At 47.1% G+C, this 20,204-nt stretch overlaps 1 protein-coding gene across 1 annotated transcript; it reads right to left on the bottom strand.

Annotated features, from left to right (window-relative positions):
* Positions 1 to 1,240: 1,240 nt before the first annotated feature.
* LOC118087022 (uncharacterized) lies at positions 1,241 to 19,269 on the bottom strand. Its single transcript, XM_035119244.2, has 15 exons — positions 18,789 to 19,269; positions 16,704 to 16,852; positions 15,140 to 15,300; positions 13,455 to 13,614; positions 11,709 to 11,879; positions 10,462 to 10,553; positions 10,020 to 10,177; positions 9,300 to 9,403; positions 7,689 to 7,913; positions 6,854 to 6,939; positions 5,785 to 5,921; positions 4,758 to 4,847; positions 3,851 to 4,059; positions 2,798 to 3,004; positions 1,241 to 1,905 (listed from the first exon to the last, which is right to left on the bottom strand). The coding sequence occupies exons 2-15, from the start codon at positions 16,848 to 16,850 to the stop codon at positions 1,618 to 1,620; spliced, it is 2,235 nt and encodes a 744-aa protein (XP_034975135.1). The 5' UTR covers positions 16,851 to 16,852; positions 18,789 to 19,269; the 3' UTR covers positions 1,241 to 1,617.
* Positions 19,270 to 20,204: the final 935 nt, after the last annotated feature.

Below are 20,204 nucleotides of genomic sequence, written 5' to 3'. Positions count from 1 at the left end.
GGGGAGAAGTGGGGGCTGCTATCAGCCCCAACCCAATCAAAAGCTCTTGATTACCTTGGACAAAATTAGCAAAGTGCTGATGGTTGAGAGAAGATCTAAGAAAACACATGAAGTGGCATGGTACAGGTCAACTGTGCTCTGACACACACCATTTTTAAACAGATGCCTGGCAGAAGGGAAGAGCCACCACAGCTGATTGGCAGAGCATCTGCTTTCTATGCTGACGATTCCAGGTTCAACCTCCACTGCCTCCAGTTTAAAGGATATCAGGTAAGAGACTGAGAATTGATGCTCCCCAGTGAAACCTGTGGCCTGACATCAAATACGGCAGCCTCATATGTGCAACAGTCAATTTATGTGGGAATAACTTTTTAACACTGTTTTAACTGCCATGGCTTCAGCAAAAGAATCCTGGGGGTTGTGGCTGGATGAGGATGTTGAGCATTCTCTGTAAGTGATAAGGAGAGAGGGATGGGGACAGTTCCCTGGGCAGACTAAAAGTAGAGACATGGCCCACCTCTCAATGGAGGCTGCTCAGTTAGGGTGAAAGAGGCATTGCCCCAGGGCCGGCTCTAGGGGTAGGCTGGGTGGCGCGGGGCGCCAGGGCGCGGGGCCGGCAGGGGGGCGCCGTGCAGCAGAGCTGCGTGGAAGCCCACCAGCCGCAGCAAGAAACGGGGCGGGGGGGGTCGCCAGAGCAATCTCCGCACCACGGCGCCAGGGTGCCTGACCTGCTCGAGACGGCCCTGCATTGCCCCACAGTCTGCCCACTTGCCCCTCTTCTTACCTGCACCCAGCTCAAGGGTTGGCACTGCCTGTCAGCTTCCTCCTCCTTAGTCTGTTGCCCTTGCAGAACTCAGCAGGGAGGAGGATGGGGACAAAACTAAAATTACCTGGCTCTGCCTATAAGTAGCTCTGGAAGACACTCAAACTCAAGACGAAAGGGAGAAACAAGCTAAGAGAAAGGCACATTTGGCAAACCTTCACCATTATCAACTCCTGCCCAGAAACTCTGGAAGGACGTGTGGATCCAGAATTGGCCTCCACAGTCACCTACAGACACACCGCTAAGACTGTGTTCATGGAAGACAATCTTACTCGGTTATGAGTGATCGCCAAAGAAGAAAAGAAGAAAAACTGTTGGCTTTCCTGCTTTCTGCCCTACCAGTCCCAATGGATGTAAGTGCCCCAAACCCCACCTCCAGGTGCCTATGACACATGAGATCGGAACAAAACAAGAATCTTTCAAGCAGCCTCCGCTTGCTGCTATTTGAGCCCTTTATTGCCTATTCAGTTTTAGCAAAGCTAGCTGAAGACATGATCAATGACTTTAAAAAGCAAACTGTTCTCAACCTTTCAGAGAATAACCATCTGTTATCCCAGAACCTTCTTCTCCAGATCAGCCCCGGCCTCACCAGTGCTCCACTGAAAACAGTTCTTGCCACACAGGCCACAAAAACAAGGTATATTACCCACTCCCAATGTTCATAGGGCCTCACAGTCTCTCCCTCCTCCTACACATTTTTCTTAATGCAGAAACTCATCTCATATATACATGGCCTGACCAAGTGAGATGCCCTTTTGCCTTTCAGGGGGCTCCTCCCTCATCAGTTCCAACGACTAGCATTGGATGGTGCGGCAGGCCTTCCCGGAGACTGTAAAATCAGCTTGCAGGATGTTAGAAGGGGCCCGGGTTTCCTGGAAGGGCTGCTGCCCCCCAACAAAAAGGGTGAAAGTGCCAGGCTCCAGGCGCCACTCCCCAGCCCAGATGGCTCTCTGGCTGAAGTCTAACTGGAAGGGTACTTTCACGGCACGTCCCACAGACACTGGAACCCGGCGGAAGCCAACCAGCTGCCAGCGTGGCACTGGCACAGATGCCCCTCCCCAGCGAAGGTAGAGCTGCACCACCTGCAGAAGGAAAGAACTGTTAGGAGGAGAAAACCCCAAGGCTCTTTCTTCTAGAAGAAGAAGAAGAAGAGTTTGGATTTGATATTCCGCTTTATCACTACCCGAAGGAGTCTCAAAGCGGCTAACATTCTCCTTTCCCTTCCTCCCCCACAACAGACACCCTGTGAGGTAGGTGGGAGGTGGGGCTGAGAGACTTCAGAGAAGTGTGACTAGCCCAAGGTCACCCAGCAGCTGCATGTGGAGGAGTGGAGACGCGAACCCGGCTCCCCAGATTACGAGTCTACCACTCTTAACCACTACACCACACTCTAGGAGTTTCCAGCCATGCATGTGTTGGTGGTGGAGGCAGCAGCATTGTTTGGAACTGCAAACTACAAAAGGCAGGTGCATGGGAATAATGCCCCATCTACCCGGAGACAAGGACACCAAAACACCTTCTCCCAAAACCTTACCCACTAGTTCCAGATCTGAAATACATGGCCTATATAAAATGATGCATTTTGACATGGTTTATTCTATGTCTGCTTATCATAAGGAAGAGCAACACTGAGCTCAGGAGATCCATCCCAATCTCATCAAACCAAAGTGTCTGAAGGCACTTCCTGGCTCCTGCGATTCAGTAAGGAGCTGCAAGCGCACTTGGGGCAGGGAACAGGAACCAATTTCAGGCTCACGCTCAGAAATCTCCCTGGCTTCCATGATCACACACTTCAAGCATATCTTCACAGCCGTAAGGGCTAGAAACTTGCTTTTTTAACTGGAGTGGGGATTTTTCCATCTGAAAAAGCTTGTACTAATGGAATGATTGTCATAGCGCTATGACAATAGTTGAATTCTTCCCTCTTCTCCCTGCTATCCCAGTTTGTGGGCAAATACACACATGCTGCCTCACCTCTTCACCATCCCTGGAGCCCACATTCTTCACCACTGCAGAGATGCTGAGGTTACTGCAAATGGACACAACATTGGAATCTAGCACCAGGTCACTGTATTGAAAGGTGGTAAACGAGAGCCCATAGCCAAAGGGGTACAGCGGAGCCTCGTCCCCATAATAGCGGTACGTCCGTCCAACCATCGTGTAATTCTCCATTGGTGGAACCTGTGGTAACAGCCACAAATGAGTGAACAGGATGGGAAGAAGCCCATGGGTCAAGCCAATCTGAATGAGGAGGCACATGGTGGGAAATGCACAAGGTACAACCAATAGCAAGGAATATATCTTAGCTCAGGGGTCGCCAATGCAGCACCTGTGGACACCAGTGTGCTTGCCAGTAATTTCCATGGTGCCTGTAAAGGGTCTTAGCAAACATGTCCTCAAAAATCCACAATGCTAATTGCTTTTCCTGTTCAGTTCCTGCTTGCAAGGCTCAGGTTCATGTACACCCTTAAAACATGCCCATATTTCATTGGATGCCAGGAAGGAATACACACTTGCAGCTAACACAGCAGAATGTAAACCCCACTTGTAGGCTGACAAGTGAGGGTTCAATTTTGCTCGGGGAACATGTGCATGGCAAATTTAGCCTATAAAACGCAGCCTTCTTTCCTTTCTCCAGAGGACAGGACAAAAAAGTGCTTTGCCATCCCAATGCTCTGTGCTTCCCAAAGTGTTGAGCACAAGTCTAGCAAGGCCCCTTGTGCTGTGGTTCCCAAGCACCCACAAGCCAGCTGGCTGGTGGGTGGGTGGGAACCCCACAAGAGATTTTGACAGGTGAGTGGGACAACCCACCTGTCTATCATGTGATGTCATAATGCATGGCTGATACTGATATGGATCTAGCCCATGGGGCCAAAAAACCATTCCTGCTTTAAGAACTGGTGCCTGAGCTTGCTTCCCCCTCCTCCCTCCCCACCCCTTTTTCCTTGTATGTCATGTCTGTTAAACTGCAAGTCTGTGGGGGCAGGGATTGTCTTACCTACAAATTTCTGGGCATCCTAGTCTTACCTGGTGCATGCCTGCAGGCCACGTAGCAGGGAGTCGGCCAGCAGGATTTGCCCCTTTAGCTCCCACCAACACCTTGGCAAGAGCCAGGCCGGTGACCTGAGCTGGGTAGAAACAGGCTAAGATCGCTCCCACTCTGTCCTGTGCCTTGGCCCAGCTCACGTCAAGTGGGCCTGCGTTGAATAGCAGCAGAATCACTGGACGTCCAGCAGCTGAAATCAAAGCCTCAAGCAATTAATAAACAGGCCAAATCAATGCCATGCATGCAAACATTTCTTAAGGAGTCATAACCCAACACTCTGGAGAGTGTAGAACTTCAAGTCTAAGGTTCAAATCCTTATTCAGCCAGGAAGCTCTCTGGGAGCAGCCAACAGGGAGCATCAATAGCCCTCAGGGTACATACGGCCTACTTTCAAAAGCCTTCTGCAAGTTATCGGTTGGGACCTCTGTGAGAGCAATTCCTCCCTGCCCCAGAGCCTGCTGGTTGGGAAGGAAGGAGGAGAGAAGAAGGCAGTAAGGAGATGGAAATGGCGCGTGTCCTGTCCTCATTTGGCTATGGGCCTCACCCACTGCTGCCTTTGACCCTGCCCACTGCCAGCATGTAGCCCCCAACTGATTATCCCAGAAGGAACGTAACCCTTGATGTGGACAACACTGAGCTTGATGGACCAATGCCTGACTCAACATTGGAAGCTTCCTAAGGGTAAATCAAAACAATTGCCAAGGGAGCCCCCCCCCCCCACCAAACACCTCAATTTCACAACTGCCCATGAGCCACAGAAGAGTTTGGATTGGCTGCTTGCTGTGGGTTACCTGCAGGCTCCACTTTCTACAGTGCTTGGTGCAACCAAGTGCCCTTGGCATTCCCCTTCTTCATGTAGTCTCCCCCAGGGCAAAACATCAAGCTCACCCCAGGCCATAGCATCCTGAAGGAGTTCCAGCTGGTGGCCAGGCAAGGCCAAGTCCTTCCGGTCTTTGTTTTCTGCCTCCAGATCAATTCCTGGGCAGAGGGAGTTAGAAGGCATGTTAAACATGTTAAACGCCCACTCCCTTCCCTCTTGTCTTCATTCTAAACAAACCAAGGAGGCTCCTCTCTGAAAATCTCCTTTCTAAAATTTTGAGAAATGGCAAAGTACCACTCTCTAAAAGCAACTGAAGATGTCCATCTGTCTTACTGAGAAGCCAGGCTCCACTGATGGAGTGGCTTGAGGTCTTTGCTATGGATGAGGAATCTATGGTCCTCTGCATGCTGGTGGACCACAGCTCCCATCACCACTGACCATGACATCTGTGCTCCCTGCTGTCATGATTAATGCCTCAAGGGAGCTCCATGAGAACCAATGATTGTGAACCCACAAGGCTGGCCCTGCCGCTGGCTGAAGTTTCCCCAGAATCCCACCCACCTGAGTTTGTGCACTGTGCACACATAGATGGGGAAGCCTGCACATGCATAGACATCTGTGCACGCGGCTTTCCCTGCCATTCAACTCCAAATGCACAGGTTGTTACCGGTATCTTGCAAAAAGGTTGATTGCAAAAAGGTTTCCCTTTGCAGATGCCCACAGAGGTTGGTTCAAGGAAGCTGTGTGGTCAGGAGCAGGGTGATCTGTGCAGTCCTTGAACTTGGGGAGACCTCTTTACATGACTAAGGCATGGAAGGGGCTTTATATGTACTTGACTGCACAGAAGAAAATAACCACAAGGTATGTGGGCATGGATGCATTCATATGTACTGTATATGAAAATGCACATGGATTTCTCACCCTGTGATAGACAGAGAGAATTAAAACTAAAGAATCAGTGCTTGCAGTGCTGCAGCATGCAGCAAGCAGATGGTCTCCTGGGTCTTACTACTTAACATGTGAAGTGAACATTGCACTGTAGGGAAAAGCATGGTGCTGTTCTTACCCTCTTTCTTCACCAGATGTGGGGCTTACCTGTACCTAGGCACACAACCACGATGTCTGCTGCTTCTACCGCAGCCTTCACTTGGGCTGGCGTATAGGAGCTGCACGTAGGAAAGGTACATCCGGCGGCAAAGGTGACATTCGCTGCAATTGTTGCCAGGCCTCTCCTGCACCAGGCAGAGATGAGAACAGCTCTCAGTTTCTTAAGGGCAAACACTGGAAATGTATTTGTTCTCTGCCAAAAAATATCTGGATTTGGCCTGCATGGACTGCAAAGCCAAACCAGCCACGTAGTGGGATCTGCCTGGAACTTAGCCCCATCCAACGGGTTATGGAGACCCAGCAGGGCACCATACAGGGTGGTGGGCTGTGTCTGGCATCATGGGGTGGCAGTGGCTTCTTGGATTTTTGGACCATGCACACCCAAATCCTGTGGCCACAACTCACTGCATCAATGAGAGTGTATTTGCTTCTTTTCAATAGAGTGTTTGGCTTCCAAGAGCTGGCCTTGGCACTAGGGGTTTTGTTCTTGTTTTGAAGCAAAAGCAGAAGAGGGAAGTGAATGGAAATGGAAAATAAATGCCCGGTGTGGGAGGGGGAAAGCAGAGTGCTGGGTGTAGGAATGCAGATTTCCTGGGACTAAGGCGCTCAAAGCTTCATTTCCAGAGAGAGGTTCTGACTCTGAAATGCACATGATGTGGTTCTACTGGCAAAACTAAGCAAGTCAGAGCCTCAAGGATGGGATGAGAAATGCAATGAGCCATTCTGAGCTCTGGAACAGCAACTACTCTCTCCTTGATCTTGCATCAAACAAGGATGTGTGTATGAGACAGCCCTACTTAAAGGGCAGTTATGGGTCTGGCATCCAGCATGTCCTCAGCCTGAAGGACTTCAGTCCCTTTTGAAAACTATCGTAATTTATTGTCATCTGTTGCAGAATCTGTCTGGCAAGGTAGCCCTACTCTGCATGCAAAAAGTAAGGCCAACCCTAGGGTGCAGATTGGATTTAAATGAAGATACAGCTAGTCCAGCATCCTACCAGGAATGCCTTCCAAGGATGGATTGGGGGGAGGAGAGAAGATGTTTCTTCAGGACTTACCTGGGTGTATAGATGTACTGAGGCTCTGGGACTGGAGCGTAGTTCCCAAAGAGAACCCTAGGGTTGTCGGCAAAGGGCCCAACCACCTGCCAAGAAGAAATTAGGGGCCACAATGGGATTCAGACGATCCAGAGAGTGGGAGGACCAGGGGCCATGCAACATTATTAAGTTATTCATCACCTTCCAAGCAACAGTTTCAAGGAGGCATACATTGAAGATAATTAAACACACACACACACACACACACACACACACACACACACAGAGAGAGAGAGAGAGAGAGAGAGAGAGAGAGAGAGAGACAGCGCGCGGGAGAGAGCGTAAATGGATTTAAAACCGAACTAAAACCACACAAGGTAGACACTCATGGAAAACACCCATTTATCCAGCTGGGAAAGTCTGTTGGAACAAAAAATTGCTCCCGGAACATGCAAATAATGGGCACTTGTTGTGTATCAACATGTAGGGGTTGAGGCCTAATGTGGAAAACAGAAATTGGTCACTGCCATTCCAGCCAATTGCTGGAAATCACAAGTGGGGACAGTGCAGTTGCACTTGGGTCCACTGAGCACAGGACTGGCAGCAATTCCTCAAGGACTTGGGACAAGGGTCTCTCTCCACCCTTCAGCTGGAGATGGCAGGTTTTGAAACAGAAACTTTAATGCACGCAAAGCACAGAAATCAATAGTTCAATCTTTCACTACTGGGTTCTGCATTTAGTTTCTCTATTGCAGTCTGCCCTGTTCCAGTGTTGCCAGAGGCAATGCAACTTTATGGAGAATGAGCAAGGGATGAGATGCCCTCCCCATCACACCACTCCATGGTGAATACTTACTGCAAAGTTCTTCCTTAACACATCTGGGGCCTTAAGAGGTAGCATCCCACGCTGGTTTTTTAGCAGGACAAAGGACTGAATGGCAGCTTCAAGAGCCAGCTGGCGGTGGGCCTCCGTCTGCACATCCTCCAGTCCCAGGGCATTGTAGGGGTTCATGGTTGGCGGGTCAAACTCACCCAGGCGCAAGCGGGTGCGGAAAAGTGGGCGGACACTGGCCCTGATTGTCTGCAGGAGATAGTAGGAGGGTGGAAAGGCACAGAGTTGGCTAGTGAAGCAGCAGTGTAATGGAAGAATGGAGATGGGTGAAAGATCTTCACTCCCACAGACTTCCAGGGAAAGGGTAGGGAAACGCCCCACTTGTTCTGTGAAACTGTGTCAGCAAAGCCTCGCTCACCTCCCCTTCCTCGATGTCATATATAACTGAAGACCTTGTAGAATATTACAGAAACGTACACAGCTCTTAAGATCCCAAAAGGTTTTAAGCCTACTGCAATTACACATGGAGAGAAGCAAAATACTGAGGAAAATCAAGCCATTAGAAAACATCAAATATGTAGTAAGTAAATGGACCAGATGGATTTATTTCAGATTACTGCAAAGGAACATTTGATTGAGGCTATTAATAAAATACACAAATTAATCCTGCTGTGAAGACAGTTGCTAGGATTGTATTTTACAAGTTCATTAAAGAAACTGATTGGTGAATTAGTACGTTTGAGCTATCTTTTTGGTGTGGCTATATTCTCTGCTTCAGATACTACTGAGATCAGGGACAGAGGAAATATTAGTAGCTATATCATGTATTGTATTAACGTCATTATTTACTATCATTTCCTCTTTGTTATGTATTGGCAGTCTCAGAGTTAGGAGTGGAACAGAAGCAGAATGTGTATAAGGGGAGGAAAAGCCTCAAACCACAGACTGCTAAAAATGTTGTAGGGATCTCAAAGGGCATCTAGAACAACACCCTTGTTACAGCATCCCTAAAAGGTAGTCTGCTTTAAAAAAAAACTATTAATAACAGAGAGTCTACTTCCTTCTAATACACTGTCCCACTATTGAACACCTTGTACTCTCAGGAAACCCGTTTCTCAAAATTTGAACCTGCTGGTGTCTATCCTACTCTCTGGAACAGCCAAGCTTGTGCCCTCCAGGTGTTTTGGAATACAACTCCCATCATCCCTAACCATTGGCCATGCTGGTTGGGGCTGATGGGAGCTTAGTCTAAAACATCCAGCAAGCACCAGGTCTCTCTGGAGCAAGAGGTAAGGGTCTTTTGAGGAGGCATTATGGATGCTGTTCTAATTTTTCTATTTTCCGATGTTTTAATCTGTTTTGCATTTTGTATTACTTTTATAGAAATTACTTGAGACACAATATTTAAATATCTTAACTAAATAACTAAAATGTTCACACAGGGAATATGCTCCTCAGGTGCCATTGTCTATCTGCAGGATATTCTTTAGGAAATAGGATGATTTCACATTTTGGCATGCGTGAGCTGCAATAGGATGGTCACTAATAACTGCATCCAGTGAACCCCCCAAACTACACTACATCCAATGACCCACTCTTTCCCACTCCTTGTTCCTCTTGGGTGGAACCACTTACTTCCAAGGAGATGTTGCCTTTGGCAACAGCCTGGCCTATAAACGTGAAAGAATTGTTCACCATCCCGTATGAAACTTCCAGGTTGCATCCAGCATTCACAGAAACTGCAGCATGAGAGGTAGAGGAATGGGATCATTATAGTCCAAGAGTTCAGAGACACAACTTTTCCTTGGCTGAACTTAACTGCATTGTATCCTTTTAAAACATAAGCCCCTCTGGATGCGTTACAAGCATAAGAATGGGACAAAAATATTAATCACAGTAATACATAATATATTGTTTTGTGCCCTTTCTAACATTAAGACTAAAGTTTCTAATTTCTAGTAAGATATACCCATTCTGGTATGCAGCTTTGAGTAGCGTACACCATTTTGCAAGCCACGTCCTGATATAAATCATTTCTGTGTACATTATTTTCACTTATAGACTTTTATCACACATTCCCCTAATATAATCCATTATGTACACAATACTCCTCCATTGGCTCCCAAGACAGACAGATGCCAACTGTTTGATTGGAGAACTGTGTTGCAAAATTAAGACTACTGTGGGTTCTGAAAGATAATTGTGTTTTGATTCATGTTATTGGTCCAAGAACTACAAAATTGGTCGTGTTCTCATTAAAGTGCAAGCCTGATCTAATTTCTCACCCCGTCCTCGTTATGGGGAGCTGCCCACTCTGGGCTGAGAGCTGGACATCAATGCTGCGTCAGTGCTCACCTATGGCAGACTCCAGCAAGCTGTGGGTATAGTTGTGACCAAGCCATAACAGCTCCACAGCTCCCTCATCGCTCACCACATATCCCTGGAAGCCCCATTCTCCACGCAGGATGTCTGTTAGCAGATTCTTGTTAGCGCAGGCGGGGATTCCATTAATCCTGGCAGAGGCCAGAAAGAAAACTATCAGGCTCAAAAGCATTGCAAACATTGCTGGTATGCCCCCTGCTCTAATGACAAACAACATAATTTTAGCACAGGGGTGGGAAACTTTTTCAGCCACATTCACTTGGGAGAAACCTTGGGGGCCACAAGCCTAACGACGTCTACTCAGAAGTACATCCTACTGAATTCAATGGGGGCTCACTCTCAGGTTAACTGGGATCCGGATTGAAGCTTAATGTCCCATTGCCATCCAAAAGTTAGGGAGAGAACCCAGACATACCTGTTATAGCTGCACATGAAGCTGAAGGTTCCAGCCCGTACGCAGGCCTCAAACTGAGGCAGGAAGGTCATGCGCCAGTCACGCTCCTCCACCTGGTACAGAGCACAGATGTCACTCCCTCCTGGCATACCACCACCACCACCCCAAGCATTGTTGGCAAAATTCCAGGACACCTAGAAATAGGGTCAGCCCAATACATTTTGCCGCCTGAAGTAAAGAACAAGATGGCGTCACTCTCCCCATTCTATGTAGAGAAGTCAACAAGACTGGCTGCTGAATCTTAATTGAACAATGGCAGCACAACAACACCCTTTACTGTATCAGAGGGAAGCAGGATAACTTAGGGAGTGCAGAGCAATCTGCATGTAACACATAGCTTTGCCCACCAGCAGAGGGGAATAGCTATGGGGCTCAGGGGCAGCAGTGGGGGAACGGACCCCACTGCTGTTTGTTGTGCAAGAGCACCAAATCAACTTTTATTGCATAACCCAAATTTGCTGGTATGTGATTGAATCCCACCCACAAAACAGCAACAGTTTGGAAGGGAGGTTTAAGGGATTCAAGATTTTGGAGCCAAGATTTAATTTCAGTGGTGGTCCCTTCCAACTCTATGATTCTTATTATTAATTAAAAGGGGGTTGCTTAATTGAATTGAATATTTCTTAATGAGATGCTTTCATTAACCAATTGATTATCTCAATTTTGTTATAACTTAGTGAGTTGCAGTGAGCCCACCACTTATGTGAGGGTTCTGTTCCAGGGGTCCATGTGCAAAAGGCAGGAAACCCCCAGAACCACCCACCCACCAAATTAACCATCCCTATCTGTCCAGAGTGGGTCTTGTCCTCTGCCTTACTTACCGGCCTTTGGGAAGGTTGTACGAGGGTCCTGGGAGAGTCCCAGAGCCTCATACATCCTTCCCAGAGGCTGGAAAACAAGGTGTAGAGCTCTACAAACTCCTTCTGTAGCAGGTTTTCTCCTCATTCCATTTAATTATTTTTCAGCTGTGAGCCTAAGGCCACAATCATGTAAATAAACTGTGCATAAGTGGCAGTCCCACTGTATGTAACTTCATGTTGTGAGCTGCCTTGAGCATAGTTTACTGTGGAAAGGTGGCATACAAATAAATGATAATGATGATGACGGAAGCAGGGAGAGGGAGAGAGGGAGCCAGCACACAGGAAAAGGAAGCCTCCTCCATTCAGACCTTGCCACCTCCCACCTCCCTACCTGCCAGTCACACTGACCTTGGCATCAAAGGAGAAACGGGACTCAGGGATGTTCTCGGGGCCCCCATGGACGGAAAAGTGCTTGCAGCCAGCACTGGCCTTGACATAGCGGGGGTGGTCGCCCTGCAGCCCTGTCACAAAAGCCACACCCAGCTCCCTGGTCAGGAATGGATCCTCTCCGTAAGTCTCCTGAAGAATAGACAGACAGACAGACTTGGGTCATGCCCGTTCTCTGTGACACATCCCTCCTCCTCCTCTCAGTTCCTGGTGTCCACACCTTTCATCACCACAAAGGAACCTGCTGTCTGGTACTTCTGACAAGAGCCACAGTCATTCCCTCCCTTTTGAAATTAGATAAATGCCAACAGCATTACATCTTAGCCACAGATGTATATAGATACACAGCTTGGTATCTATACTTTAAGCAGTACAGTGGTACCTCTGGTTATGAACTTAATTTGTTCCTGAGGTCCGTTCTTAACCTGAAACTGTTCTTAACCTAAGGTACCACTTTAGCTAATGGGGCCTCCCGCTGCCGCTGCCACACGATTTCTGTTCTCATCCTGAAGCAAAGTTCTTAACCTGAGGTACTATTTCTGGTTACAGGTAGGTAGCCGTGTTGGTCTGGATCGAAGTAAAATAAAAAAATTCCTTCAGTAGCACCTTAAAGACCAACTAAGTTTTTATTTTGGTATGAGCTTTCGTGTGCATGCACACTTCTTCAGATACCACTTCAGTGTACCACTTCAGATACACTTCTTCAGGTATCTGAAGAAGTGTGCATGCACACGAAAGCTCATACCAAAATAAAAACTTAGTTGGTCTTTAAGGTGCTACTGAAGGAATTTTTTTATTTTACTATTTCTGGGTTAGCGGAGTTTGTAACCTGAAGTGTTTGTAACCCAAGGTGTTTGTAACCCGAGGTACCACTGTACAGGAATTTTGGTAAAATATTTTTAAACAAGCAGCATTTTTCTATATTTCTTGTCTCTTGCATTTCCTTAAACTGTACATCACTTGGGGAAGTTTTTTGCTGAGCAGTACAGAGGTTCTGATAAATAATAATAAGCAAAAATATTTTTTTTCTTGCATTTTTTAAAAATTCCTTCTTTAGGGTTAAGAATCATGTTTTCTCATATTCCTGCATTTTTATTCTTACAAAATTAAGTAAATAATAAATAGAATATGAAAATATATAGGAAAAAATAGCAACCATCCCAATACTCCAAGCTTGGTAATAGGAGTAACACCTTTGACCAGAAACAGATCATGTGTTCCCCAATAATCCATATTTGGCTCTTATTGCCCACTTTAGGCACCACTATGGATGGGGAATAAATGAGATTCAGTTTTCATTTAAAGGCAGCCCTACTTAATTTGCACTTTCTGAAACAAGAAAAGAACCAAAACACAGCCATCCTTTGAAATTCGTTCTTTTCTGAATTTTGAAGTGCAGTTTTCCAGCCAAGAAATGTGTACAAACATGCACAAACTAGTGTAAAGTGTGCATAGAAATGCTTGTATTGGTGAAAACAGCATACAAAAAGGCATTGTACTGGGGGAAGTTGCTTTACAAAAATGTTCGTATTAGGATAAATCCACACGAAAATGTTGATGAATCACTGCGAGGACTTTTTAGAAGGGAAATCACAAACTGATGTAGAAAATGAGAAACTGAAAAGGACAGGTCTGCCCACCCCTCTGTATCCTCCCTTGACCCCGCTCTCCCAGCTGCGGAGTCCCCGTTTCCTAAACCATTCATACCTGGTTTCTGCCCCACAGTGGGTGCCTCATAATGTTTAACATGGGGCTGAAGCAGCTCAGGCCAGTGTGGTCATCATAGTTACCAACGGAGATGAAGTAGTTGTGCTTGGCACGCACCTCAGTGGCCGTGGCATTGGCCACGCGGTAGATGAGCTCAGGGCTGTCAGCAAAGAGAAGCAGCAGTGGAGAGGAAGTCAAAAAGGCCATTTTGATCTAGCAAGTTGCTATTGAAGCTGAAGGCGGAGGCTGGGGTGGGGGGTGGGGCAAACCTATGTCTGGGCTGAGGCACTTCAGGAGACATTTTAGGTCCCTGTTTGACTGAATGCTTGAGGCAAAAATGTCCTCACAACTGAGTTTCAGAACTATGTGAGGATTTGATCCCGTTTCCTAGTCCAATTACACCACACTGGCTATATGGAGGGGCATTTAAATCACGTCAGCTTCCTACCAGCATTTTTTTTAAGGGCCTTGGAATAGATTGACTACTTCAGTGAGGCTAGAAAATATTTTTTTCAGAGGGCTGAATCTGGTTTTCAAGAGGCACCCATATTTCTTTATTCCTTCTTCAGCATCTGATCCACATGGCTTTTGAAATTATACAAAACCCGTTTACTAGAGGCATAGCTGCCAAGTTATCCCCTTTTTAAAGGGATTTTCCCTTATGCTGAATAGGCTTCCTCACGAGAAAAGGGAAAACTTGGCAGCTATGACTAGAGGTGACGAGGGAATGTGTGCACACATCTTAATAAGTGATTCCTCTTTCAAATAAACTTCAGTTCTGTGGAAAAAATGGTGCTGCCTCTTGCAACTGACAGAAATGGAGGCCACGTTGCCATCTGACAGGGCTTTGTGTCATTCAGGAACCTTACTTCAGGAGGTGGGGGGGGGGGAGACAGCTGGCAACCAAGCAGAATTGCTTCTCTTATATCAGCAACCATTTCTAATACAGTAATTAGAACTGTAATTTTCAGGCAGCAATTTTAGGAGCAGCTGAGATGGTGTGAACGGAGAACGAGGCCAGGATTGGCTCCAGGAATGAAAGAGCCCTCAGTTCATTGCTTTTTTAAGCGTCCCTTCATGCACTCAAGAGACCCCATCCGCATGCTAGGCAACTGCCATTTTAAATTTCAAAAAAATCCCTCAGAAAGCGATTTTTATTTTATTTTTAAAAACAACATTTCTCTACTGCTCAGATGTCAAAACCTCTAAGCAGTTTACAGAAAACATTTTAAAATACATTAAATGATCTATGAAAGTCAAAAGTTAAAAAACAAGCTGATCTAAAAGTAATTCCAAATATCAATAAGATCAATAGTTAAAAATATAAATGATCACAAAAGAAAATCACAGGTTAAAATTCACGTTAGCTTTGGATATTTGAGTAGGCTTGGAAAACAAAAGCATTTTAATAAGGTGCCAGAAACAATGCCAGAAAGGTGCTTGCCTAATTTCATTGGTATAACGGGGTAAGTTCCTACAAAGCACACTGGGAAATGTAAAATGGCGGCTCATGGCTGTCTGCCACTCAACAAGGCAAAGCCCCAGTGGGCCCTCCCAGGGGACAGAGCCCCACCCAGCAACTCTGTTGGGGCCAAAATGGGACACTAGTAGAGTAGGTTCAAAGGGAATCAAGGGGAACCTAGGAGAAGCCACAGCCAAGACCCACCTTTCAACAGCAGCCATACCTGAAGGAGGCAGCCAAGCCCAGGGCCTGGGGGAAAGCAGTTGCCCATCCTGGGGCCTCAACGTCTCCACGCAGGCACTCCGTATTCCAGCTGTAGGGCCCAATGCCCAGTCGTTTAATGGGCGGCGCTGGGTTATTGCCCTTTGCCCCTCCTCTTGCCATCTGTGGGTAAATGAGCCACAACGGCAGTCAGCAGATGAGGCAGCCCCTCAGAACTCTTCCCTATCTGGTCTTTGTTTTGCAATGAGGTGGCATTCGGCTTACAGCTCAGGGAATCCCAAAGGGCTGATTCCTTTGTGCACTGGGATGGCAACTCCTGCTAGACCACTGAGTGCCTATTAAATGCTTCTAAACACCAAGTAACCAGTGGTAGATTTCCCTCCCACCTTTCAACCCACACTTGTGAGAGAAGCAGGGAATCTATTCTGTCCATGCTAAGGCAATCATAAGGTGGTTGTTATTCCAAATTAATTAACAAGGCTTGCAACATTTACAGCCCCCTCCCATGCATGTTTACTCAGAGGTAAGACAACTGAATCCAATTAGACTTACTCTCAAGTAAAGATGCATCGCAAGGATAGGAAACCTCAGGTCCTGGGGCCAAATGCGGCCCACCTGGCCTCTCTCTACACCCCCCCCCCAGGACATTCCATAAAAATGTGGAGTCCAAAGGAGCTGAAGGGCCCATTCCATTGGGTTAAGGATTACATGCCTTACTACATCCCACCAGTTACATAATGGGTCTGTCTGCCAGGGGATGTGGCCGATAAGATAAGAAGAGCCTCCTGGATCAGGCCGGTGGCCCATCTAGTTCAGTTCCACAGTCGCCAACCAGATGCCTCTGGGAAACCCACAAGCAGGACCGGAGTGCAACAGGACTCTTTCCTTCTGCTGTTTCCAGCAACTAGCATTCAGGACTGCCTCCAACATGGTTAGGGAGCCACTGATAGCCCTATTCTCTGTGAATTTGTGTAACCCTTTTAAAAAGTCATCTAAGTTGTCGGCCATTAAACACTACACCTTGTGGGAGTGAGTTCCATGGTTATGTGTTGTGTGAAGAAGTACTTCCTTTTGTCTGTGTTAAGAGAGAGAGAGGAAAACATTTTATTTACCCATTTGCTCCACACTATGCATAGTTTTATAGATTTTTATCATGTTGGATTGTAGAGTTGGAAGGTACCATGAGGATCATCTAGTAGTCCAACCCTTTGCAATGCAGGTATATGCAACTGTCTCATACAGGGATTGAACCTGCAACATTAGCATTATCAGCACCACACTCTAGCCAACTGAGCTATCCAGGCTATTTCATTGCAATTGGCCATGAGATCTAAGAAGGACCTTCATGTTCGGCTTATGGACTTCCCGGAAGCATCTGTTGGCCATTATGGGAAAGAAGATGCAGGACTCAATGGTCCTTTGGTCCATCCAACAGGAGTCTGATGTTCCTTACAATTCCAAACCAGCCCTCCTCCCTTCCTGCAGTTTGATGCCCTTTGCCAGGCCTCTCCACACCTGTTCTGCTCTGCCACCTCTGTCAAATGGTCAAAAAGTCTTTCTTGTACCTGCAGTATCATCTCATCCAATGTCAGCCTGTTAACCAGGTCGTCCAGCCGCTCCTCCCAAGGCAATGTGGGGTCCCTGAAAGGGAAGTCCTGGCCCATGCACAGCCCAGCCACCAGCAGTAGGACGATGATATGGAGCAAGGCCATCACTTTCGGTAGAGGAGAAAGGAAACAAATATGAGCACCACCCAAGGACAACAATCACACCCTCCAAAGAAGGACCCCTTCTTTCCTCGAATGGCATTGTGGATGAGAACACAAAATGGTGGTGAGTGCCCACTGGGGCTGGTAGGGTGGAATGCTGGGAACCCAACAGTAGGTGGCGTCAGAGCCAATGGCAGGTGCAGCCAACTAAGTCTTGTTTTGTCTCCATCCTTGTCCCTGCTGAATTCTACAAGGGCCAAACTGAAACTAAGGATGAGGAAACTGACAGCTAAGGGAAGACTTGAGTTTGATGGGGCAAATCTAGAGGGTATCACATTCCCCATTCTTGCTGTGCTCCCTTGCCTCTGTCTCAGACTGGCAGAATCCAGGTACAAGGAACTCACCTTGGACACATCCCCCCAATCTGCAACAGAGGAGAGCACTTTCCTTGTGGTCTGGGTATGGCTCTGAAAGCATCCAAACAGCATGTTGGAGCACCCCTGATGTGTGTCAAATAGATATATTAACTCAGTAATTAAAAACTTCTCAGATGAGTGTGCCCACACACCATCTTGATTTTAGATGTCATCAGCACTGAAGCCATTCCAGTTGCACAATGTGACTTGCTCCGTGCTCATTCATTATGTTATTTTACGGATTACATTCTCTGAAACCAAGACGTTTCTAAAAGTGGCACACTTCTCCCAGAAAAAGCAGTAAAAAAAAGTTCTCTGGCAGGGCCGCCTAGAGCAGGTCGGGCGCCCTGGCGCTGAGATCACTCCGGCGCCCCCGCCCTCGCAGCGCGCAGCACTGCTTCCGCGCGGCTTCGCCGTGCAGTGCCCCCCCCCTGCCGGCCCAGCGCCCCGCGTCACCGGGACTGCACCTAGAACCGGGCCTGTTCTCTGGGGAGCAGTAACCCTACTCTGCCCAAACTCAAGAGATGAAGGCTGCAATCTTATATGCCAGTGGTTCCCAATCTTTTTGGTATAGTGACCTATCTGTTTATTGTCACATGACCAAGGGTCTTCAGCAGCCATCGGTTTTATGCATTTTAACTGCAAATTTCCCTATATTATAATTGTTACTTGAGGCATCCATGCAAAAATTCACTTAAATTCATGTGGAATTTGTTGACATATTTATAGTACTTAACAAATTTACACAATTTTGTTCATGGGACTGTAAGAACACCAACCACCTGATTGCATTTCTAAAAACACATGGTTACACTGTCACTAAGCAGTGTTAGATGTAACAAACTATTTTAATAGTTTTGTTCACAATGAAGTTCATTTATGCAAGAACCAGTGGGGTGGTGGAGTTTGCATTTTGCCAATAGGTACATCAACACAGGGTTTGATGGTTGTCTCAGATAATTTCATCTTCTGAAAAACCTGTCTTGCAAAGATATATGCCTACTACCAAATGGCAGCAGCACAGAAATTTCTTCCTTGGCAAGCACAGGTTACTCAGTGGCAATGCAGCAACTGAGAAATTTTGGTAGCATAAAGCCAAAATTTGAGTGACCTCATTTCCAATATATATATATATTTGATGGTCCTATCACGTGACAGTTCAAGGAGTTGTTCTTTTTGCACAAAGGCAACTTCCAGTGGAATCATTTAAACTCTACAGCGGAAAAGGAGTAGACAAATCTTGACTAAGGAAACTTCAAATCACCCTGTGTCCCTGGCCCTAGATCTAGTGACAGCTCAACACAAGGTTGCTCTAAGCGTGGCCTCTAATGCACACGTTGTTTTTGCTCAAAACAACTCCCTGTACAGTACAAGCCCCTTGTGGCGAACCATCGCAGCATTATTATACAGTATGTCAAAAAGAAAAGACTGTAAGAGTCGATATTTCATCACACTCGTTAAGGATTTAAAGCAATAATTATTGGGTTGGGGAGTATCTTAAAAAGCCCTTGGCCCACTCGCTTACCTGTAAACCCAGCTTAATCCGAGGAGGACCCTCTTCCAAGTAAAGGCGGACAAGATCGCGCTGGTAAGAGCACCCGCTGCGCCGCCTACCGCTCTCCGCCCCTTCTCCCTGGAAGCCGAAATCTAGGGGTGCAGACGTATCTGTGCACAGATCCTCCGTCCCGCGCCTTTTTTCTCAGCAGGCAGATTGCAAAACGCTTATCAGGCCCAGGCGGTTTCCTTCAGCCTACGCAACCCGAGGGTGGGGCACAGGCTGCTCCTATTCTGCCCTGTCTGTGGTCTTTTGCCACAGGGCTTTTGGAAGGGCGCCGCTGAATCCGCGCCTCCCCTTCCAGCGTCTCTGAAAGACCAAGCGGAACTGCGGGAAGCGTCTTTGTGGGCCCGGGTGTGTAGTTCAGGAGGCTGCAGGACTTGTTCCCAAGCGGTGCAAGCTGCAACGGGAAAACTTCTCCCTTCCCTTTTGCAGCCTCCCTCCCTGCAGCGGGCTGCTGCTTTAGCCTGCCGCCGTCGGCTGTCCATCGGAGGGCGCGCGTTTCTCATTCACTGGCTCTTGGAAACGCGCGAGCCCCTGGCCAGCTTTCGCGGGGAATCGCCCGGACTGCTTCCAAGCGGATCGGTGCTCTTGTGCCTGCAAGGCTGTGGGGTTTTTTGGTGTGTGTGTGTGTGTGTGGGATGGTCCCACGACATCGTTGGCATTAAAATGCCGCCCGTGTACACCCCCCCCCCGCAATTTTTAAAAATCTGGTTTGCCGAAATCCAATGAGGGTCCCTCCAGACGTTGTTTTCATTGCCCATTTGTGACGGTTTCGGCTTGTGATGCTATCAGGTAGGGTCACATGTGATTCCTGCTTCATTTCCATATACAATGCATATACAATAACTTCCTGATGAAGTGCTGTAACTTTTTATGTGACAAATCTATAAGTTAATTCCTGCTCACCTATAGCATCTCCAGACAGCAACATTGTCCTAGCATTGGGGAAGCATCACCAAACTGGAGCAAAATAAAGGCACCACTAATGCGCTGTTAATGTGCAGGACATGTTCCACAATAAACCACAAGTCTGAGTTTCAAAAACCAAACAAGAAACCTGATCTCAATGATCCATTTGCAAATCAATGCCTGAGGGGAAATTCACAGGTGTGAGGAAATAATTCATTTCATAGGATCAACTGATGTTCACAACATAGGCGTACCCACCGTGGGGCAGGGGGGCAGCTCCCCCCCAGAAGATGACCCGGCCTGGAGCCATGGGGCCGCTATCTGCAAGCTCTTATTAGTATTTCCCTCCCCCCCTAAAAAATATATTTTACATATATAACATAATTGAGGCCACAGAATGCAAGTTTCTGTGTTACCCAAGATTCTTTTTCAGGTGAAATGGTCACATAGAACTTTTTTCAAAGGAAGAGTTGA

Source organism: Zootoca vivipara, chromosome 6 (assembly GCF_963506605.1).
Source record: "Zootoca vivipara chromosome 6, rZooViv1.1, whole genome shotgun sequence".
NCBI lineage: Eukaryota > Metazoa > Chordata > Lepidosauria > Squamata > Lacertidae > Zootoca > Zootoca vivipara.
Note: the sequence above shows the minus strand (reverse complement) of the source record. Positions and strands in the feature narration are given on the sequence as shown.